Source organism: Trichomycterus rosablanca, chromosome 4, assembly GCF_030014385.1.
Source record: "Trichomycterus rosablanca isolate fTriRos1 chromosome 4, fTriRos1.hap1, whole genome shotgun sequence".
Taxonomy (NCBI): Eukaryota; Metazoa; Chordata; class Actinopteri; order Siluriformes; family Trichomycteridae; genus Trichomycterus; species Trichomycterus rosablanca.
The window spans coordinates 49071626-49096418 of NC_085991.1; the positions used below are offsets into that span (position 1 = coordinate 49071626).

At 40.2% G+C, this 24793-nt stretch overlaps 1 protein-coding gene across 7 annotated transcripts in view; it reads left to right on the forward strand.

The window, feature by feature from the left end:
- The window catches only part of LOC134312466 (adhesion G protein-coupled receptor L2-like), a 270296-nt gene that overhangs the window by 117325 nt on the left and 128178 nt on the right, over nucleotides 1–24793 (forward strand). For 6 of the 7 annotated variants that reach the window (XM_062994436.1, XM_062994438.1, XM_062994431.1 and 3 more), the window contains exon 1: nucleotides 16019–16336. In XM_062994436.1, coding sequence (XP_062850506.1) covers nucleotides 16032–16336 — 305 coding nt within the window. In that variant the 5' untranslated portion in view covers nucleotides 16019–16031. Of the gene's footprint in view, nucleotides 1–16018; nucleotides 16337–24793 lie in introns of those variants that run through there. The other variant, XM_062994433.1, reaches the window with a different exon arrangement.

The following is a 24793-nucleotide window of genomic DNA, read 5'->3' on the forward strand; positions in this document are numbered from 1 at the left end:
TTAATTGCATTAACATGAACATAAAGCAAGAAGCAAGTTTCAAAATGCCAAAAATATTTGGACGCATGACCATGAGCTTGTTGGACGCCCCATTTCATATCACTGTGGGATCTTTTCAGCTAGAACAATAGCTACTCTTTTAGGAAGGCTGTGGGAATTTGTACCCATTCAGTCAGAAGATGAAAGCGTTTGTATGGCTGGGCACTGATGTTGGTCAAGAAAGCTTCAGTTGATGTTCCAGTTCATTCCAGAGCTGTTCAGTGGGACTTTCTTTAAACTGAGATTTTCTTCATGTCTTTATGAAGTCATGCTGGAACAGGAAAGGGACCTTCCCTAAATCGTTGCTGCAAAGTTAGAAGCATAAAATTAATTTATTACACCTGTTTGCAATTGTTGTGGCTGAAACAGTTGAATCCCCTATAATAACACATTTATTATTATTATTATTATTATTATTATTATTGTTTTGTTATTATTATTATTATTATTAGTAGTAGTAGTAGTAGTAGTAGTAGTAGTTTAATATTAGTTTATTATTATTTTTATTATTATTATTATTATATTGATTTATTTTTAATCATTATTTATTCATATTTTTAATTATTATTTTTATAATATTACTACTATTTTTTTAAATAATAATAATAATAATAAATAATTAGTTTATTATTATTACTATGTATTATTATTATTATTATTAATCATTATTATTATTACTATTATTAATTATTATTATTAGTAGTAGTTTATTATTATTATTATTATTATTATTATTATTATTATTATTGTATTAGTTTAATATAATACACTCTGTGGTATGATATACTGAAGATAGTTCTGTCTATTTGCACGTCTGTTTAGCATGGACGGAGCCATTCTGTTTCACACACACAAACACACACACACACACACTCACACACACACACACACTCACACACAGAGATAATTGTGCTGCAGTGTGTTTACTGTTATCGAGTGGACTCTGTTGGAGGAGAAGCTCGATCGATGCGGGTCACTGATAGCCGGGTGTACTGACTGTAGGATTATCTCACCATGTGCTCCTAATTTGTTCTCCTCCCCTGCTGTAAATCAGACCTTATAATGTGGAGCTCTGAAGGACCCGGGAGGAACCGTTCTCCTCCGTCACCACCCCTGTTTACATTTGCTGCTCCAGACCTGGTATACAAACGACGCTGGGTGCACGGCGTATGATTTTCAAACGGACTCGTTTTGGAAGGGTTATCGGGCCCCTGTTGTTCGGCGCCATCGTGAGTGATTATGTACATCGCTCAGGTGTCCAGTTTCTACAGCCCCCATCAGTCACTGAGCCTCCGGTACTTTCAAACGTCATCTAGCATTTGCAGCGACTGGTTATGAGGCCAACAACTGGTGTTTTTTCCACTTCATAGCCAGAAGTATGTGGACACCCGTCCTAACTATTCAGATTCAGTTCAGATGTATCCAAAACATCCAAACCCTGTTGCTTCCTGTTGCTGGGACAGTGGTAACTTAGTGAGTAGAGCTTCGAGTTATCAGATTGTACCCTTCCTCCCCAAGCAGCTCTTAAATGCACAGATCACTTTACATTCTGTACATAAATCAATACTATTTGTGCAATAATGATTACGTTTCCTTGTATAACTACAATGCCAGACAAAGTCTGTCTTATCTTATCAATCAGAAGATTGTTGGTTCAAATTTAGCCTCTCCTATGCAGCCACTGTTAGGCCCTTGAGCAGGCCCCTAACCCTCTCTGCTCCAGGCTAGCTGTACAATATTATTATTTGATTATTATTATTATTATTGTTTTTGCTATAATTTATTATTGTTTATTATTATTTGTAATTATTCATTTTAATTATTATTATTTATTTATTTTTAACTATAATGTATTATTGTTTATATTATCATTATTGTTTATTATTATTATTATTATTATTATTATTATTATTGAGCCAGCTTTAAATACACAATGGTGCCAACTTCAGATGGCAATTGTAATTATTATTTATTATTTATTTATCTTTAACTTTAATTTACTGTTATTATTTAATTTATTATTGTTTATTATTAGTATTATTTTTATGTAATGTTATTTATTTATTTTTAATCATTATTTGTTATTCAAATTTTTAATTCTGATTATTATATTATTACTATTATTTTTTATTATTTATTTTATTATTATTATTTATGTATTTTAATTATTATTATTATTAAAAATAATTATTATTAATATTGTTATTATATTTTTATTATTATTATTATTATTATTATGATGATTATTATTATTATTATTATTATTATTGAGCCAGCTTTAAATACACAATGGTGCCAACTTCAGATGGCAATTTTAATTATTATTTATTTATCTTTAACTTTAATTTACTGTTATTATTTAATTTATTATTGTTTATTATTAGTATTATTTTTATGTAATGTTATTTATTTATTTTTAATCATTATTTGTTATTCAAATTTTTAATTCTGATTATTATATTATTACTATTATTTTTTATTTTTTATTTTATTATTATTATTTATGTATTTTAATTATTATTATTATTAAAAATAATTATTAATAATATTGTTATTATATTTTTATTATTATTATTTTTTTTTTTTTTATTTAATAATTGTAATAATTTATTATTGTTTATTATTAGTTTTATTTTTATGTAATATTATTTATTTATTTTTAATCGTTATTTGTTATTTATTCATATTTTTTTAAGTATAATTATTATATTATTACTATCATTTGTAATTATTCATTATTATTATTATAATTATTATTATAATTTTTTTATTTTATTATTAATATTATTAGGAATTAAACCAGCTTTAAATTCACAGCGGTGCTAACTTCAGACGGCGAAAGCGTTTTTCCTGGGGGTCGGTGCCCATCGAGCATGGAAACGAATTACTGAATAACAACGTTAGCTTCGTTTAGCAAGCTAATAGACTAGACTGCACTTAACCCCCCAATAAATTAATAGAGCGGTCCGTGTTCCTGCGATATCAGCTCGATTCATTATAACGGACATGAAAAAGAACAACAATCAGCAGAGCTGTACGAGCATCAGCGCCGCTTTATTATAGGTCACCCGATTCTTTCTCCAGCGGGGCACCAATCCCCCCTGCGGCCACCCAGAGATCGATATATCATTTACAAAGATAGAAATGAGGGAAATTTAGGTCCGACTCTCAGGAGCACGGCAATTTATTTAGCACAGGGGAGGTGGCTATGACTAGGTAATAAATGGCTGCTGCTATTATCTGAAAGCACTTTAGGTTGCTCAGTCGTGTGATTACTATCATGAACTAACCGATAAAGTAAAGAGAAAAATTGATTACAATATTATACAGTATATAGTCCTGCTATAATATTAAAGTTCTACAATTACTGACTGTAGTCCATCTGTGTCTCTACATGCTTTGTTACCCCCTTTCACCCTGTTCTTCAATGGTCAGGACCCCCACAGGACCACCACAGAGCAGGTATTATTTAGGTGGTGGATCATTCTCAGCACTGCAGTGACACTGACATGGTGGTGGTGTGTTAGTGTGTGTTGTGCTGGTATGAGTGGATCAGACACAGCAGCGCTGCTGGAGTTTTTTAACACCGTGTCCGCTTACTGTCCACTCTATTAGACACTCCTACCTAGTTGGTCCACCGTGTTGATGTAAAGTCAGAGATGATCGCTCATCTATTGCTGCTGTGTGAGTCGGTCATCTTCTAGACCTTCATCAGTGGTCACAGGATGCTGCCCACGTGGCGCTGTTGGCTGGATATTTTTGGTTGGTGGACTATTCTCAGTCCAGCAGTGACAGTGAGGTGTTTAAAATCTCCAGCAGCGCTGCTGTGTCTGATACACTCATACCAGCACAACACACCACCACCATGTCAGTGTCACTGCAGTGCTAAGAATGATCCACCACCCAAATAATACCTGCTCTGTGGTGGTCCTGTGGGGGTCCTGACCATTGAAGAACAGCATGAAAGGGGGCTAATGTCAGCCCACCCTTTCCACAAGGTTTAGAAGTGTGTTTATGGGAATTTTTGACCATTCTTGCAGTCCAGGTGGGTATATTTCTGCCCACGCCTCCTCCGACCCGTGCGCAGCCCTTGGCGGACCCCATTTTCACCCATGCATTCTGCACAGGCGCCTCTCTATCTGCCAATCAGGGTCCTTAAACAGCGTTTGAAGACCCCACCCCACCCGGTGAACCGTGTCTGCTGCAGGTTACTAGTCCAGTACCTTAACTGCTGAGCTATCGCTGCCCCTGTTATGTTTTAATAAGGTGTCCACATACTTTTGGCAATACAGTGTAAATGTATTTACACTGCTGCTCATTTTAACATTTTTTTAATATATATGCTGGATTAAATGTAAAATCGGGCTTATATAAAGACGTGTCACCTTGTCACTCAACGTTCAAGGTGTGAAAATGTCCAGGACAGGGGCGTCAATACTTTTTACTTGACCAAACCTTACCTTCTTACACCTTTTCTGGGAGGCAAAAGGAAACTGGTTTGAAGATCGTGGACGCGTCAGACTTCAGACATCGGCCGGAGTTGAGGCTCAAACCCAGGTCGCTAGGACCTACAGCAGCTGCTGCACCACTTCTTCACACCCTCTTCCTTTTTCCAATCCTACCTGAGCTGGTGTAACATCCAATTTCACATGTGTTGATGGAAAACAAGCTTTTCTGTAACGGGGGGAGTGTTTACAGACCCGAGCGGCGAGGGTGGCGCCATGAATGCGCCTCATTGTGAGAGAGTATATTGGCAGCTGCCACCGTGCCCGGGCTCAATAGGCAGCTTAGCGGGCGAGGTAAGAGGAGTCATAAGAAAGGCGACGTTTCCCAGCCAGTGAGGAGAATGCCTGATAAGAAGTTGTCTTCAATAGGCTGGGAGAAACGGGGGGCGCTGCCAACGAAGTCACCGCCGGGCCAGTTCCCATAGCAGATCAGATCGGGCTCCTTCCATATATAACGTATTATGTAGTGGCTCGGATGCCCCCGTAACCTGACTTCATTTAAACCAGACAGGGAAATAAACACAGATAACAAAACTCACCAGCGCTAGCTCCGACTGCATCCTGCCTACTGCTTTCTTACTTCTTTATTTACTCTTTATCTCAGACTTTACCCGCTGCCGGCACTACCAGACTCATTTAAGAACTATGCAGGTATGCGAGAATGAAAGAACATCCAGAGCCAATTCTCTTATTCAACAAGAGGAACTGACTAGCATACAGAGATCTAACAGCATGTTCACTAATTCTTCTCTAGCTTTTAACAACACATCCTGTATCTATAGCTGAGCGTGCTGTGACCTTGTCACTGGATTACTTATAAGTGCTTGGAGGTGTGTTGGACGCTTCCTCGATTCACAGATGCTCCAATCAATAGTAATAATAATAAACTGAATAAAACAAGAGAAAAGTCTGATAGTTCATGGAGAATAATTTAATAAACACGTAGCTGATGGAGTATTCGGTACAAACACTGTCTGTACATGTGCTGCAAGCTCTACCCCATTAATCATGGATAAAAAATACACAGCTGGCCAAATGTAGTAGTAGTAGTAATAATAATAATAATAATAATAATAATAATAATAATAGTAATAATAATAATTATTATTATTATAATAATAACAATAATATTAATAATAATAATAATTATTATTATTATAATTAATAATAATTATTAATAATAATAATAATAACAATAATGATAATAATAATAACAAAACAACAACAACAACAACAAAACAACAACAACAATAATAATAACAATAATAATAATAATAATAATAGTAATTATAATAATAACAATAATAATAATAATAATAATAATAATAATAATAATAGTAATAATAATAATAATAAAAATAATGTAAGGTACTAGACTAGTAATCAGAAGGTTGCTGGTTCAAGCCCCACCACTGCCAGGTTGCTGCTGTTGGACCCTTGAGCAAGGCCCTTAACCCTCAATTGCTCTATAATAATAATAAATCAAAGAAATAACTAAAATAAATAAAGAACAACATAATGATAATAGTAACAATAATAACAACAACAAAACAACTAATAATAATAATAATAATAATAATAATAATAAATCAAAGATATAACTAAATGATTATAAATTGTAAATGTCTTATATTTTATTCACATAAAAAATGAGTAAATGAAATTCATGAAAATAGTACTAATAAACTGAACACAGTCAGTATGTGTAATGTTTTAAAGTCTACCTGTATACCTGTACCACAGTAGCTGATCAAATATTCACTATTCGGTGACCTTGGTATCTGATTTGTTCAAAAAGCCTGAAGTCTGGAGGCGTCGTAGCCCTTTTATTCACAGCTGATCTAATCAATAACTAAAAACCAAAGGAGTCATGTGTCGAGGCTCAGATCGTTGTGTGTTCTGTTTGAGGAGCCTGGAAGGGTTCTGAGCGCTTCTGAAACACCTACACTGAGTGTGTATGTGTGTGTGTGTGTGAGTGTATGTGTGTGTGTGTGTGAGTGTGTATGTGTGTGTGTGTGAGTGTGTGTGTGTGTGTGTAGATTTGACCGAGCCGATGCAAACAAAAGCACAATGGCTGCACGACAGTGAAGATTTAGAGAGCCGCGTTATCAGAAACGCTGGAGTGTTTTTGTGAGCTGGTGAACGGCCGATTACACTGACCCCCAGGTCGGGCTTGATAAACTGAGCGGCTGATTCTGAATGGCATGGTAATTAGTTGTCAGCGATGGGTTCCCAGGTTAGCCCGGATCCTCCCCTCTGCCTGCTATTGATTGAACTTGGTTCGTAGCCTCCAGGCCCCGGGGGACATGAATCTTGCAGGGGGGAGGTTTGCACTCCAGCACCGGGCTTCATCAATTTCTAGGCCTGTCGTTGACAGGTGTTTGAGATCAAACCGAATCCGTTTGATGGATGCGCGCGGCCTCCCCGCCGAAAGACTCGGAGATGGAAGGACAGGAGGGGACGGTGACGGGCGGTCCCGCACAAAGCCAATATGTTCGGCTTGTTTTATCTCCTCCGAGGAGTTTAAAAAAAGGCGTGAAACAGGCGCTTTCTCCCCCTCCGCACGGCGTTCGTGTGATAAACCTGTCACGGCCTGCCGTGAGGAATGAGGGTTCAGCCGTTCATCAGTCACAGTGGTGAAGCGCGGGAGGGTCTGTTCCTGACAGCGCTCTATTGCACATGTGGATGGATCTAGGCTGCGGGGGCGCAGACACCAGCTTTAACAGTTTTCTAAAACAAAACGTATTGTGAACCATACATGCAAAGTAATACCAAATATGTAACAGGTCAATCTGCTCTGGAGATTTGAAGTGGGTGTGATATGCAGAGTTATGCCCAGCTGCCATGCCACTGGAGCTGACAGTTCCTTTAACGTTAATTTGCTTCAGATGGAAGTTCTTTGATTTAATCATGAGTTTTTTTTCTTAACAGTGTTGCCTGCCTCTCTATTGGTAACCTGTTTTTTTTTTTCATTAAAACTGTGATGCTGGACTCGATTTAGTCCAGTTTTCCGCCAGTCGTGCCACATTTGTTAACCCAACTGGCACCATGTGTTTTAGAGATATAATAATAATGATAATAACAATAATAATAATATTATTATTATTATTATTAATAATAATAATAATAATAATAATAATAATAATAATAATATTAATATTATAATTATTAATAATAATAATAATAATAACAGTTAATAATAATAATAAAAACATACAAATAAATAACAAATAGTAACGATAATAATAATAATAATAATAATAATAATAAAACAACAACAACAATAATAATAATAATAAATAACAAAGATTATAAATCATAAAAATAATAATAGTAAACACCAATAGTATTATTATTATTATTATTATTATAAATAATTAAATAAATAAATAAATAAATAAATAAATAAATAAAAACGAATAACAAATAATAATAACAAAAATAAAAATACATAATAGTAATAATAATAATAATAATAATAATAATAATAATAATAATAATAAAACACCAATAATAATAATAATAATAATAATAATAAATGAGTGTTTGGTTATTAGTCTATAAACCATCTGAATTAATTAATTAAAAACAATGATTTGTTACTGAATAGGACACAGACTCAGGTAAACAGGTCCAGCTTATTTGGAGGTATAATTATCTGGCACTGATGGCTGCAGCACCTTTATAAAGATGCCGTTCCTGAGCGACAGGATGTCCAGTACACCGGTGAGATCAGTTCCAGCGCTGTGGGTGTACAGGACTGATATGTGTTCAGACAGCACCGGATGGGTGTCAGGTCTAAACCGAAGCACAGCGGGGTAATTAGAGCAAAGGTGCTAAGAGAAGCGGTTACATGGCAGGAATGGATGGATGATGAGTGGTGGAGCAGCATTTTTTTCTCTCTCTTTTCATTTTTTATTTCTGCCAAGGCACCAGGCTGAGAGCAGGTTAATTGGGGAGCACCGGGCAGGAAAGGTAAATGCCCCCCCCCCCCCCCCAAAACCTGTGTAGAAGGGTGGCTGCTAACGACTGTGATTATTGACAGTTTGTTCCATCCGTCAGGCTTTCAGGAGCAAAAAGCCAAACGCTGCATCTTTTTTGTGTGTTTTTAGCTTTTAGGCTCTCAGCGGACCTGCAGTGCAGCTTGTTTTAGGATTAAATTTAAGATTAAACACAATATTACACAATATGGCAAAAGTATTGGGACACCACTTTTAATTTTTGAGTTCATGTGTTTTAACCACAACAATTGATAACTGGTGTTGTAGGCAGTTGTAACCTAGTGGTTAAGATACTGGACTGGTAATCAAAAGGTCGCAGGTTCAAGCCCCACCACTGCCAGGTTGCCACTGTTGGGCCCCTGAGCAAGGCCCTTAATCCACAGTTGCTTAGACTGAATACTGTCACAGTACTGTAAGTCACTTTAGATAAGCGTCCCATCTAGTAGGAGCACGCCAGGTTCCCGTCCCGTCTAGTAGGAGCACACCGTCATGTACAGTATGTGTGTGTGTGTGTGTGTGTGTGTGTGTGTGTGTGTGTGTGTTTCCGAGTCCCTCAGTTCAGATTAGAGTTCAGGAGTTTGATGGCTTGTGGTAAAAGCGTCCGCTAAATGCTGATGAAGGTAAAAAAGCGTCAATGTGTAATAAATCAATCGTACAAAGGAAATTAAATGCTTCAATTTTGCATCAACAGTTTAGGGAAGGCCCAAAGCAAGCTCTCTAAAGACATGAAGAAAAGCTCGATTTAAAGAGCCCCCACTTAAACAGCATTGGAATTAACTGGAACATTGACTGAGACTTTCTTGACCAGCATCAGCGCCCAGCCATACACATGCTGCCATCTATTTTCTAAATGAGCACAAATTCCCATACAAAGTCTTGTGAGAAGCATTCTAAGAAGATTGGCTGTTGTTCTAGCTGAAAGGATCACACAGAGGTCACTCTATCGGTCAGGTGTCCACATACTTTTGGCCGTATAGTGTGTTTCCATAAGTGAAGCACGTTGTGATTTATTATATTTATTTTATAGGGTTCTGGTTACTTCAGTGGTTGATTTACCAGTGTATATCTTACACAGTCCAAATATTTAAGCTCTCTGACAACAGTTCATACAGTAATGGATCAAACGGTTTCAACGCGGCCCGCACAGGCTTAAAATATGAAGACGTCAATTCCCACAATGCAATGCATCATCTAGCTGCTTAAAGGTCACAAAGATGGTTTTGGCACGAGCTAACGTTTTCAGCTGGCGCCCAACCAAACCAATTTAGCTTTGTTCCCTCTGTGTACACGTTCACCCCGTATTCAGTAAGTAAGTAAGTATTCAGACCCCTTGTAAGGCCACGCCCGGGTCTATAAGAGCCCACAATGTGCACTGCATTGTCTGGACTAAATCAAGCCATGAGGTCCAAGGAACCGTTTGTAGAAGACATAGATCAGGACAAGAATATCTCAGGCTTTACACGTTCCCAGGACCACAGTGGCCTGACTAGTTTTAAAATGAAAGAAGCTTGGCACAAGACCGAATTAGGCATCTGGACAACAGGAGCCCTGGTCAGAGAGGTCTAAATGAACCCAACGGTCAGTCTACAAAAGCTCCAAATGTCCTGTGTAAATGGGACAACCTGTTGGAACAGGTAAACATTCCTGCAGCCGTCTACCTGCCATCCAGTCTTGCAAAGCCGGAGGGAAGCTGCTGTGAAAAGTGGGATAAGTCGCCTAAATCCAGGTTTAGAAAGATTAGACGTATTCAAAAAGACTTGTAGCAGCAATTACTGCAACAAAACAACAAGCAAAATAATTTACTTGTCTGAATACTTTGTGTAAAATATGTTTCATAAGAATGTAATAATAATAATAATAATAGTAATAATAATAATAATAATAATAATAAAATAAATAATAATAGTAATAATAATAATAATATAAAATAAATAATAATAGTAATAATAATAATAATAATAACAAAACAACAAAAAATAAAATAAATAATAATAATGAAATAAATAATAATAACAAAACAACAAAAAACAATAATAATAATAATAATAATAAAAATAATAATTATAACAATGATAACAATAATGTAATAATAATAATAATTAAATAAATAATAATATTAATAATAATAATATAAAATAATTAATAATAGTAATAATAACAATAACAACAAAACAACAACAAAAATAATAATAATAATAACAATAATAATAATAATAATATAATAATAAAATAAACAATAATAATAATAATAATGATGATGATAATAATAATAATAATAAAATAATAATAATAAAATAATAATAATAATGATAATAATAATAATAATAATGATAAAAAAGAAGAATAATAATAATAATAATAATAATAATAATAAAAAGAAGAATGATAAAAAGAATAATGATACAATAATAATAATAATAAAAATAACAATAATTAATAATAATAAAATAATAATAATAACAATAATAATAATAATTAATAATAATAATAAAATAATAATAATAATTGATAATAATGATAATAAAATAATAATAATAATTAATACTACTACTACTACTACTACTAATAATAATTTATAATAATAATTGATAATAATAATAATAATAATAATTGATAATAATAATAATAATAATAATAATAATAATAATAAAATTCTGACTAAGAAAGTACTGACTTCTTTTTTTTTTTTTTATATATTTCTCTTTGTTTACGTACAGGCGGTGTGTTGCCCCCCGTTCTTTTCTTTGAATGATCAGTAGGATCACAGTTGGGGTAAGGAGCTGATTTTGTTTGGATTGGGGCTCTTTGGAGTGGTTTTGCAGCTGTAGGGCAGAAGGGGGTTTGATTGTTTCCCATGTGTGTGGACTCCAGACTCCAGAGCTCCATGTAATAACGTTCATCATCTCTGAGTCTTTTAACTGCTTTACCTTCCTGTAAGTCTTTCTGCTCTGTGTGATATAACGTCAGTACAGAACTCTAATATACAGTGTATCACGAAAGTGAGTACGCCCCTCACATTTCTGCAGATATTTAAGTATATCTTTTCATGGGACAACACTGACAAAATGACACTTTGACACAATGAAAAGTAGTCTGTGTGCAGCTTATATAACAGTGTAAATTTATTCTTCCCTCAAAATAACTCAATATACAGCCATTAATGTCTAAACCACCGGCAACAAAAGTGAGTACACCCCTTAGTGAAAGTTCCTGAAGTGTCAATATTTTGTGTGGCCACCATTATTTCCCAGAACTGCCTTAACTCTCCTGGGCATGGAGTTTACCAGAGCTTCACAGGTTGCCACTGGAATGCTTTTCCACTCCTCCATGACGACATCACGGAGCTGGCGGATATTCGAGACTTTGCGCTCCTCCACCTTCCGCTTGAGGATGCCCCAAAGATGTTCTATTGGGTTTAGGTCTGGAGACATGCTTGGCCAGTCCATCACCTTTACCCTCAGCCTCTTCAATAAAGCAGTGGTCGTCTTAGAGGTGTGTTTGGGGTCATTATCATGCTGGAACACTGCCCTGTGACCCAGTTTCCGGAGGGAGGGGATCATGCTCTGCTTCAGTATTTCACAGTACATATTGGAGTTAATGTGTCCCTCAATGAAATGTAACTCCCCAACACCTGCTGCACTCATGCAGCCCCAGACCATGGCATTCCCACCACCATGCTTGACTGTAGGCATGACACACTTATCTTTGTACTCCTCACCTGATTGCCGCCACACATGCTTGAGACCATCTGAACCAAACAAATTAATCTTGGTCTCATCAGACCATAGGACATGGTTCCAGTAATCCATGTCCTTTGTTGACATGTCTTCAGCAAACTGTTTGCAGGCTTTCTTGTGTAGAGACTTCAGAAGAGGCTTTCTTCTGGGGTGACAGCCATGCAGACCAATTTGATGTAGTGTGCGGCGTATGGTCTGAGCACTGACAGGCTGACCCCCCACCTTTTCAATCTCTGCAGCAATGCTGACAGCACTCCTGCGCCTATCTTTCAAAGACAGCAGTTGGATGTGACGCTGAGCACGTGCACTCAGTTTCTTTGGACGACCAACGCGAGGTCTGTTCTGAGTGGACCCTGCTCTTTTAAAACGCTGGAGGATCTTGGCCACTGTGCTGCAGCTCAGTTTCAGGGTGTTGGCAATCTTCTTGTAGCCTTGGCCATCTTCATGTAGCGCAACAATTCGTCTTTTAAGATCCTCAGAGAGTTCTTTGCCATGAGGTGCCATGTTGGAACTTTCAGTGACCAGTATGAGAGAGTGTGAGAGCTGTACTACTAAATTGAACACACCTGCTCCCTATGCACACCTGAGACCTAGTAACACTAACAAATCATGATATTTTGCAGGGAAAATGACAAGCAGTGCTCAATTTGGACATTTAGGGGTGTAGTCTCTTAGGGGTGTACTCACTTTTGTTGCCGGTGGTTTAGACATTAATGGCTGTATATTGAGTTATTTTGAGGGAAGAATAAATTTACACTGTTATATAAGCTGCACACAGACTACTTTTCATTGTGTTAAAGTGTCATTTTGTCAGTGTTGTCCCATGAAAAGATATACTTAAATATCTGCAGAAATGTGAGGGGTGTACTCACTTTTGTGATACACTGTATATACGGAGGGAAGCAAAAATATGTAGACGCACTTTAATCGGTGTTATTTGTGGACTTTTTAAAAAGATGAATAGAATTACGGTAGCACTGTGTAGTGTGATGTTTAAAGTTTTCTTATTTTCATCTCTTAATGTCTGAATGAACTGTAGTATTTCTACAATTAGCTTTTATACAGTTTTTATTGTCAGTGTCTGAATATCCTTTATGTATATTTAATCTGAAATTATCTGGAAGTATTATTCACAGAAATATCAAGTCACTCACTCACTGTCTTAACTGCTTATTCAATTAGGAGTTGGGGGGGGGGGTGCTGGAGCCTATCCCAGCCTTCAATGGGCGCAAGGCACACAGTTTTTCTTTTAATATATATTTTTTATGCGTTTTTCTTTCATTTTCTCCCAATTTAGGGTAGTCAGTTTGTCTTCCGCTGCTGGGGATCCTTGATTTTTTGCATCAGAGCTGGGTATGTTGCTGCTCACGCCTCCTCTGACCTGTGTGCAGCCCTTAGCAGAACCCTTTTTTACCCAGGCATTCTGCACAGGCACCTCTATCCACCAATCAGGGTCCTTACACAGCGTTTGAAGACCCCGCCCAGATAGTCCGGTCACCCCTCCCTGCAGGTACGGCCAATTATGCCTGCTAGATGGTGCCCAGTCGACCGGTGGCAATGCCGAGTTTCAAACCGAGGAGTTCTGAATCTCGGCACTGGTGTGCTAGTGGAATATCCAGCTGTGCCACCTGGGCACCCTTATTTTTTTATTTATAAGTGTTATTATTATAAAAGAAGTCATTTTAATCTTTTATTTGGGAGGGGGGCGTTAACATAAAAAAAAAAATCTGACATTATTAGTTCTGTGCAATTAATGCTACGATTCTGTTTATTCTGAGCTCTACTGGGGTGTTTTGGTTTGTTTTAGTTTTGTTATGTCTGTGCCGGTGATTTATTTATTTATTTATTTAAAGAATTTAATCTTTATTTATTTTTTATTCACCGTTGTGATCACGAGAGCTTCTTTAATGTGTGTTTATTTATTCTGTTCAAAGGAGGAACTTGGTTTGATGATTGGAGTCTCCGTTTGATTGATTTGCTTGATTGATGATCAAAGGCGTGTGTGTGTGTGTGTGTGTGTGTGTGTGTGTGTGTGTATCATCTTCTGTAGAAAACAACAGGCAACCGTGGTCTGTCTTTTTTAGATGGGAGATTCATCTCCTCTTTGTGCTTCACTTACACATCTTTTATTTATTAATTTTTTTAAATTTATTTATTGATTCGTTCTGGATCCTCTTAAGGTCTCCGTCTGCGTGATCATGATCTTCATTACGTCTGAATTCAAGTGTATCAGGCTGCATTCCTGGAGCGTTGCGTGACCCCGACGCTCGAGCTGGAGAGGATGCGGTGTGTGATAGCGCAGGAAAAATGAAGGACGACACTAATGTGGATTTAATTTACCGTCTATAGAAGAGCCGTGTACACAACAGCTCATCACACACACACACACACACACACAGACCTACATATCAGTTTCACTTTCAGCCGCTGATGAAGAAACATACTCGCCGTGTCAGCGAGGTGAAGCAATCACCGAGTCACCGAGGTGCAGATGGAAATAGATGGTCTGCTAGATGACAGCCGACTGTATCGAGTTTCCTTTATTATCAGAGCCAATTTGTTCGCTATCGGACTTACACGTACTCGGATTACCTTTTATTTGGTCTCTTCGCGTCGTGTGGAACCTAATTCCCACCTTCGGATTGGAAAAAAAATGCTGTCACGTTGGAGGGTTTCTGACCAAACCTGAAATTTTATTATAGATTCTTACATAATCAGAATTCCTTCAGGTTTACTGACTGATTCATCCACGTTAGGGTCAGAGCGGGTCTGTGAAACAGAGAATAAACACACATGCTGATCAGCCATAACATTAAAACCACCACCTTGTTTTTACACTTACCATATAGAAGCACTTTGTAGTTCTACAATTACTGACTGTAGTCCATCGGTTTCTCTGCATTCTTTGTTACCCCCTTTCATGCTGTTCTGCAATGGTCAGGACCCCCACAGGACCACCACAGAGCAGGTACTATTTAGGTGGTGGATTATTCTCAGCACTGCAGTGACACTGACATGGTGGTGGTGTGTTAGTGTGTGTTGTGCTGGTATGAGTGGATCAGACACAGCAGCGCTGCTGGAGTTTTTAAATACCGTGTCCACTCACTGTCCACTCTATTAGACACTCCTACCTAGTCGGTCCACCTTGTAGATGTAAAGTCAGAGACGATCGCTCATCTATTGCTGCTGTTTGAGTCGCTCATCTTCTAGACCTTCATCAGTGGTCACAGGACGCTGCCCACGGGGCGCTGTTGGCTGGATACTTTTGGTTGGTGGACTATTCTCAGTCCAGCAGTGACAGTGAGGTGTTTAAAAACTCCAGCAGCGCTGCTGTGTCTGATCCACTTATACCAGCACAACACACACTAACACACCACCACCATGTCAGTGTCACTGCAGTGCTGAGAATGATCCACCATCTAAATAATACCTGCTCTGTGGGGGTCCTGTGGGGGTCCTGACCATTGAAGAACAGGATGAAAGGGGGCTAACAAAGCATGTAGAGAAACAGATGGACTACAGTCAGTAATTGTAGAACTCCAAAGTGCTTCTATATGGTAAGTGGAGCTGATAAAATGGACAGTGAGTGTAGAAACAAGGAGGTGGTTTTAATGTTATGGCTGATCTGTGTATTATTTAATCCAGACAAAGAAAGCACAGTTTCATTGTTTAGTTTTAGCCTTATTTATATGGGCACAGAGAAGTCACCAGCTGTAGTATCATAATCACTAATGAGAAATTAGCAGCTCATGCTGCAAACTCACTGCACCACCAGAACGGATCGTCCACCGCCGCTCGCTCTCACTAACCCTCTCGTTTCTGCTCTGGTTTACTTTACAGCGTTCAGTCGGGCGGCTCTCCCCTTCGGCCTGGTACGCAGGGAGCTCTCGTGCGAGGGTTACCCCATCGACCTCCGCTGCCCGGGGAGCGACGTCATCATGATCGAGACGGCCAACTACGGCCGCACGGACGACAAGATCTGCGACGCCGACCCCTTCCAGATGGAAAACATCAAGTGCTACCTCCCAGATGCCTACAAAATTATATCTCAGAGGTAAAGCCTGCGTGCCAAGCATCACTCCGGGTGGAAATGTGGACTTTATTTCCCGGCTGGCAGATCGGCTCTGGAGATAAAGCGCTATTATTATTCCGAGGTTCTTTAAGTATGTCGCTGCGTTACAGTGAGCGGCGCAGCTGCAATAACATAAACATTCATGAACTTCAGCGGTCAGGCTCAGTCACCGGTCACTGAGGGTTTCTCTACCAGGTGCACTGGAGTAATTATTCCTAAAGAGCAGCTAGAGTGGGTGATGCACAGCAACATGAGACCTGGGGACCTGGGTTTGATTCTCTCTAGTTCACTGTGTGTAATTAGTTTTGTGTGTTCCTTTTGGGGCGGTTCAGTGGGTAATGCTGATGCCTCACAGCAGGAAGGTTCTGGGTTCAATTTCCAGATGAAGTCTCCATCCGTCCAACCAATCATCCAACCTTGATATGCATCCATCGACCCAAACATTCATCCATCCATCCAAACATGTTATTCATCCATCGACCCAAACGTCCATCAATCCATTCGTTGACCCAAACATCCATCTATCCATTGACCCAAACGTCCATCTATCAATCCATCAACCCAACCATCCATCCGTCCATTCATCCATCCACACAATCTTGTTATTCATCTGTCAACCCAAACGTCCATCCATTGTCCTGAATGTCCATCCATCCATCGACCCAAGCGTCCATCTATCAATCCATTGACCCAACCGTCTATCCATCCATCCATTGACTCAAACGTCTATCCATCCATCCATCAACAAAGACATCCATCCATCCAACAAACACCTTCATCCATCCATCCATCGACCCAAACTTTCATCCATTCATCATCCATCCATACATTGTCCCAAATGTCCATCCATCTGTCCATCCGTCCATCCATACATTGTCCCAAATGTCCATCCATCTGTCCATCCGTCCATCCATACATTGTCCCAAATGTTCATCCATCTGTCCGTCCATCCATCCATACATTGTCCCAAATGTCACCCAATCACCCACTTGTCCATCCACCCATGCCCTTTTTTAAAATTGATTTAGGCATGTATCCACCCACTTGTCCACGCGCCCAACACACCCTGTTTATCCATGTCCTAACTATCAGTAATGTACAGGTTTGGAGAACAGTACTATAATATGAGGTTTGGGATGCAGCACATTTGAATAATTTCCGTAGCATTAAGATCCGCCTTTAGATATTCAGTGTGATTTTGAGGTTTTTCGCACCCATGTACAGTATTTGATTATGGTTTTTATATCAGAGACACAGAAACACGATTCCTTCAGAGCCTCGTTCTGGTTCCAGGTCCTGGCAGGGCTGCAGATTTGTAAACATTAGTGACCCAGCAGGGAGACAGAATGAATGTGTGGAATTAGCGGAACATTTCAGGGCACCGCCAGCTCTTTAACGAGTACTGGATATTTATCGTCTCCAACGTCCTGATCCGTCTCATAAACGTTATTGACACCATACACACTCACACTCCAACTCACACACACACACACACACACACACACACACACACACACACTCTCTCTCTCACACACACACTGGAGCTGATTTTCTCTCTTTAGATTAGCGGTGGTTCATGCAGCAGCGGGTGATGATTTTCCTCTCAAAGCGCTGTTATATCTGAGACCAGTGTGCTGCTCACACACACACACACACACACACACACACACACACTCATACACTCATACACCAACATACTCTTAAACACGTTTTTACATATCCACACATTCATACTTATAAACGCACACACACACACACACACACTCCAACACGCACACACTTCAACACACACACACACTCACAAACACACACACAAGCACACACTCCAACACACACACACACACACACACTCCAACACACACACTCACAAACACACACACCAGCACACACACAACACACTCCAACACGCACACACTTCAACACACACACACACACACTCACAAACACACACACAAGCACACACTCCAACACACACACACACACACACACACACACACACTCCAACACACACACTCACAAACACACACACAAGCACACACTCCAACACACACACACACACACACACACTCCAACACACACACTCACAAACACACACACAAGCACACACTCCAACACACACACACACACACACACACTCCAACACACACACTCACAAACACACACACCAGCACACACACAACACACTCCAACACGCACACACTTCAACACACAAACACACACACAAGCACACACTCCAACACACACACACACACACTCCAACACACACACTCACACACACACACTCCAACACACACACTCACAAACACACACACAAGCACACACTCCAACACACACACACACACACACACACTCCAACACACACACTCACAAACACACACACAAGCACACACTCCAACACACACACACACACACACTCCAACACACACACTCACAAACACACACACCAGCACACACACAACACACTCCAACACGCACACACTTCAACACACAAACACACACACAAGCACACACTCCAACACACACACACACACACTCCAACACGCACACACTTCAACACACACACACACTCACAAACACACACTCACAAACACACACACAAGCACACACTCCAACACACACACACTCCAACACACACACTCACAAACACACACACCAGCACACACACAACACACTCCAACACGCACACACTTCAACACACACACACACACTCACAAACACACACACAAGCACACACTCCAACACACACACACACACACACACACACTCCAACACACACTCACAAACACACACACAAGCACACACTCCAACACACACACACTCCAACACACACACTCACAAACACACACACAAGCACACACTCCAACACACACACACACACACACACACACTCCAACACACACACTCACAAACACACACACCAGCACACACACAACACACTCCAACACGCACACACTTCAACACACACACACACACACACACACACTCACAAACACACACTCACAAACACACACACAAGCACACACTCCAACACACACACACTCCAACACACACTCACAAACACACACACACTCCAACACACACTCACAAACACACACTCCAACACTCACACACTCCAACACACACACACACTCACACACTCCAACACACACACTCACACACTCCAACACACACCCACACACACTCACAAACACACACACAAGCACACGCTCACAAACACACACACACACACTCACACACTCCAACACACACACTCACACACTCCAACACACACACTCCAACACACATGCACATACTAACAAACACACACACACACACTCACACACATGCACATACTAACAAACACACACACACACACTCACAAACACACACACAAGCACACGCTCACAAACACACACACAAGCACACGCTCACAAACACACACACACACTCCAACACATGCACATACTAACAAACACACACTCACACACTCCAACACATGCACCACACACTTCAACACACTTGCACATACTCACAAACACACACACACACACACACACACACACTTCAACACACACACACATTTATACATTTACACACATTCATACTTATGAACACACACACACACACACACACACATACAAGCACACACACACACTCCAACACACATGCACACACTCACAAACACACACACCCACACACTCTCAAACATTTACACATTTATACATGTACACACATTCATACTTATGAACACACACACACACACAAGCACACACTCCAGCACACACACACACACACACTCCAACACACATGCACACACTCACACACACACACCCACACACTCTCAAACATTTACACATTTATACATGTACACACATTCATACTTATGAACACACACACACAAGCACACACTCCAGCACACACACACACACTCCAACACACATGCACACACTCACAAACACACACACACACCCACACTCTCAAACACTTACACATTTATGCATGTACACACATTCATACTTATGAACACACACACACACACACAAGCACACACTCAAGCGCACACACACACACTCCAGCACACACTCACACACACACCCACACACTCTTAAACACTTACACATTTATACATGTACACACATTCATACTTACGCACGCTTACAACCACCTGAAAACCACCAGGATGATGTGGAACGTTGACTGTGATCAGATCCAGTCCTCCTTGTTCTATAGAATGTCTTACCTCACACGTGTCGTCACTATACAGACTATTTCAACACCCTTGGTTTTGGAATGAGGTGTCCAACAAGTTCATTGTAAGGTGTCCAGATACTTTTGGTCATCTATACCGTACCTAAAAGCTTTAGTACCGAACTGGTGACCAAATAGAAAAATCAGGACAGTTCCAGGTTTGTGAATCCAGGGCAGTTGTAGCCTAGTGGTTAAGGTACTTGTCTAGTAATCAGAAGGTTGTTGGTTTAAGCCCCACCACTGCCAGGTTCTTGAGCAAGGCCCTTAAGCCTCAATTGCTTAGTTTGTATACTTTCACAACTGTAAGTCGCTTAGCCTGGAAGCGTGAATGTAAAATGCTAATCCGTTTGTGCCCAGCAGCATGGCATCTTTCTTAAATTTCGGTGCGTCTTTAAGTATTTTCTTAATATTTTCTAGCCCTACGTGACCTTTCACTGCGAGCTTTATCTCAGACGTACAGTCCTGCACACCAGCGAGCCTGGCACGCGCTGCCGTGCCCTTTATTATGATGCAAGCGACGGGCAATTTTTCAAAGGGCAGATATTATGACATGTTTTTAATTGGAGGTCATGTTAAGAGCCCAGTGTGAGAAAATAAGTGAAGAGGTTTGAAGAGAAGTGGTTTAAGTGGGCGCACGGCAGAGGGCAAAGTGAGAAATGTTATGATGAAACCGGCCTGCGTGGCTCCTGTAATTAAGACACCGCATGTGGGGCGTTAGAATAAAACAACAGTGCCGCCGCCGCTGCTGGGTGGCATTCTCGCCAGGGAGCCTGGATCTGAGCGCCCGCTTTACAGGACGCAATTAAAGAACGTGCCGCTTAGTTTCGACGACGGCTCTCATTTCCATTCCTCATTAACCCTTCGAAAATTACCGTCACGCCGCCGCGATTAGTGTCACCGTACGGCGGCTTTGATTTACGACACATCGACGGCAGTCAGTCATCTCTCACCACCCAGCAGCTTGTGTGTGCCACCCTGTCCAGCCACCTTCCTCATGTATACCAGCCTTACAGTCGAGCGCAGAGGTTCGTGCAGCCTCGGACAAAAGTATCGGGACGCCCCTTTTAATTACTGAATTTATGTGTTTCAGCCACTGCAACAGGTGTAATAAATCAATGATATAAGGTTTAGGGAAGGACCTCTCCTGTTCATGCACACAGCTCTATAAAGACATGATGAAAAGCCTCTGAACAGCTTTGGAATGAACGATTGTAGAGCGGTTGTAGCCTAGCAATTAAGGTACTGGACAAGTAATCAGAAGGTTGCTGGTTCAAGCCCCACCACTGCCAGGTTGCCATTGTTGGGCCCTTGAGCAAGGCCCTTAACCCTCAGTTGCTCAGACTGTATACTGTAAGTCGCTTTAGATAAAAGATAAATGTAAAAGTGAACATGCCTAATAATGCCCTTCACATGTTCAGTCTGCAGACAGGCCAGTCTATCAGCAGTACTCTCTGAGGTCAAGCTGGACATCTTTGACATTCAAAATGCAAAATGCAGTTGTAGCCTAGCGGTTAAGATACTGGACTAGTAATCAGAAGGTCGCTGGTTCAAGCCCCACCACTGCCAGGTTGCCATTGTTGGGCCCTTGAGCAAGACCCTTAACCCTCAATTGCTTAGACTGTTACTGTCACAGAACTGTAAGTCGCTTTGGATAAAAGCGTCTGCTAAATGCCTAAAATGTCAAATGTAAACCGGAACACCAACATAAGTGCCCAGTCATACTAATGCTGTCATCTTTCGATTAAACAGGCACAAATTCCCACAGAAATACTTCAAACTCCTGTGAGAAGTCTTCTCAGAAGAGAGGCTGTTGTTATAGATCTAGTCACTCTATTTCAATACCAGTTATTTCTGAAATGGGACGTCGAACAAGCTCATGGTCAGGTGTCCAAATACTTTTGGCCATGTAGTGTAAATTGTTTATTTGGGCGTGTAGAAAGTTCCAAAATGTTATTAATTAACTTTGTGGTCAACCCTTTGTGGGCTGTCAACTGGTATTTGGACACCTGATCATGAGTTTGTTCGACGTCCCATTTCAAAAACAAATACTAATAAAATAGTTACGTCTATCTGATCTCTTCAGCTAGAACAACAGCCGCTCTTCTGTTAAGGCTTCTCACAAAACCTTTAAGTATGTCTCTAGGAATTTGTGCCAATGCAGTCAAAAGATGACCGCATGTGTATGGCTGGGCACTGATGTTGGTCAAAAAGTCTCAGTTGATGTTCCAGTTCATTCCAAAGCTGTTCAGTGGGGCTGAGGTCAGGACTCAGGATTTTCACTGCAGTTTCATTAAACTGAGCTTTTCTTCACAGTCATGCTGGGGCAGGAAAGGACCTTCCCTAAACTGTTGCTGCAAAGTTGGAACCATATAATCTCCTTTATATTGTTGATTTATTACACCTGTTTGCAACTGTTGTGGTCCCAGTATTGTGGTCTAATATATATATACTGACTAGGCATAACATTATGACCACTGACAGGTGAAGTGAATAACAGTGATTATCTCTTCATCACGGCACCTGTTAGTGGGGGGGATATATTAGGCAGCAAGTGAACATTTTATCCTCAAAGCTGATGTTAGAAGCAGGAAAAATGGGCGAGCGTGAGGATTCAAGTGAGTTTGACAAGGGAACAAATTGCCAAGGCTCACTGATGCACGTGGGGAGTGAAGGCTGACCCGTGTGGTCCGATCCAACAGACGAGCTACTGTAGCTCAAACTGCTGAAGAAGTTCATGCTGGTTCTGATAGAAAGGTGCATCACAGTTACAGGGCTGTTTTGACAGCAAAAGCGGGACCAACACAATATTAGGAAGGTGGTCATAATGTTATGCCTGATCGGTGTATACTTAAAATATACTTAATATACATATACTTCAAATTATAAAGCCACATCACAATGTTCAATGCAACAGGACCACTAAATGAATTATCAGGGCTGTTTGTAAGTAAATTTTTGACCTATCAGAAGAGTTTTAGGAACCCAGTAATCACCCTGTAGAAGATCTGAACGTTTGTAGGTTATTTAAGAGAAATGAAGTGATCCGATGATTCAGTCACAGAACAGGAGGCTCTCTGACACGGTTACATATTTAATTAGATATTTTTCAGCAGTTAGCAGTGACTCAGTCGTACTGTAATCATTTATTTTCCTTATCGCTGCCCCACAAACGTGCCCGTGCGAAAAAGTTCCAACTCTAAGATGATCTCAGTTCTCATGGTTCCTTAATGTTTTTTCCGACCGATCTGCCCGGTCCGGTCCTAAATATTCAGACGTCTGTTTTTTACATATCTCACAGATATGTTTTTATGTTTAAGCACTGAATTCAGAGCCGATCCTGCAATTACTGAAATCAGTGTGTGGAATAAACGCCAGGGTGGCATCAGGGTTATAAATATTCAAGCAGTTCAGTGTGTGTGGGGATGGAAAACCAGTAATAATGTCCAGTTTTGATGGTACACATCTTTCATCATGCCACCCTGCAGTAACTGATCATTTGTATGATTATATTTCCAGAAACGTGCAATAAAATGAAGAGTCTGTGATGTGTTTATTCCCTCGAATCTTAAAAGACTTCCAATGTTTCCACTGATCAACTTTACTGTATTGTAATCGCTTATCGAAGCTTTATCCCAGCTTTTCAATGGGGGCAAGGCACACAGTAACACCCTGGACGGGGCGCCAGCACATCGCAGGGCAGACAGACACACATACACACACCCATTAACCTATAGGGCATTTCAGTGTCTCCAATTAACTGTGGGAGGAAACCGGAGCTCCCAGAGGAAACCCACGCAGACACGGGGAGAACATACAAACTCCACACAGAAAGGACCCGGACCGCCTCGCCTGGGGATCGAACCCAGGACCTTCTTTCCCTTAATGTCTTTAGCAAACTCTGAAAGAGTTGGGACAGAGCCGTGTTTACCCCTGTGTTCCATTAGCTTTTGTATTCATGAGACTTTTAATGGTTAGTGGAGGACACTAATTATTGCAGTTTTTTGATATTTTATTTATACATTTCCTCATTTTCTCCCAATTTAATATAGTCAATTTGTCTTCCGCTGCTGAAGACTCCGGTCGTGTCCGAGGAGGGTACCTGCCTCACGTTCCATCGTTCATACTTTCTTAGCATATTCACGCATGAGGCCAGGAGAGCCACGCCCTGATCTCCGTGCTCCTTAAACTTTTGTACAGGCGCTTCGGGCTACG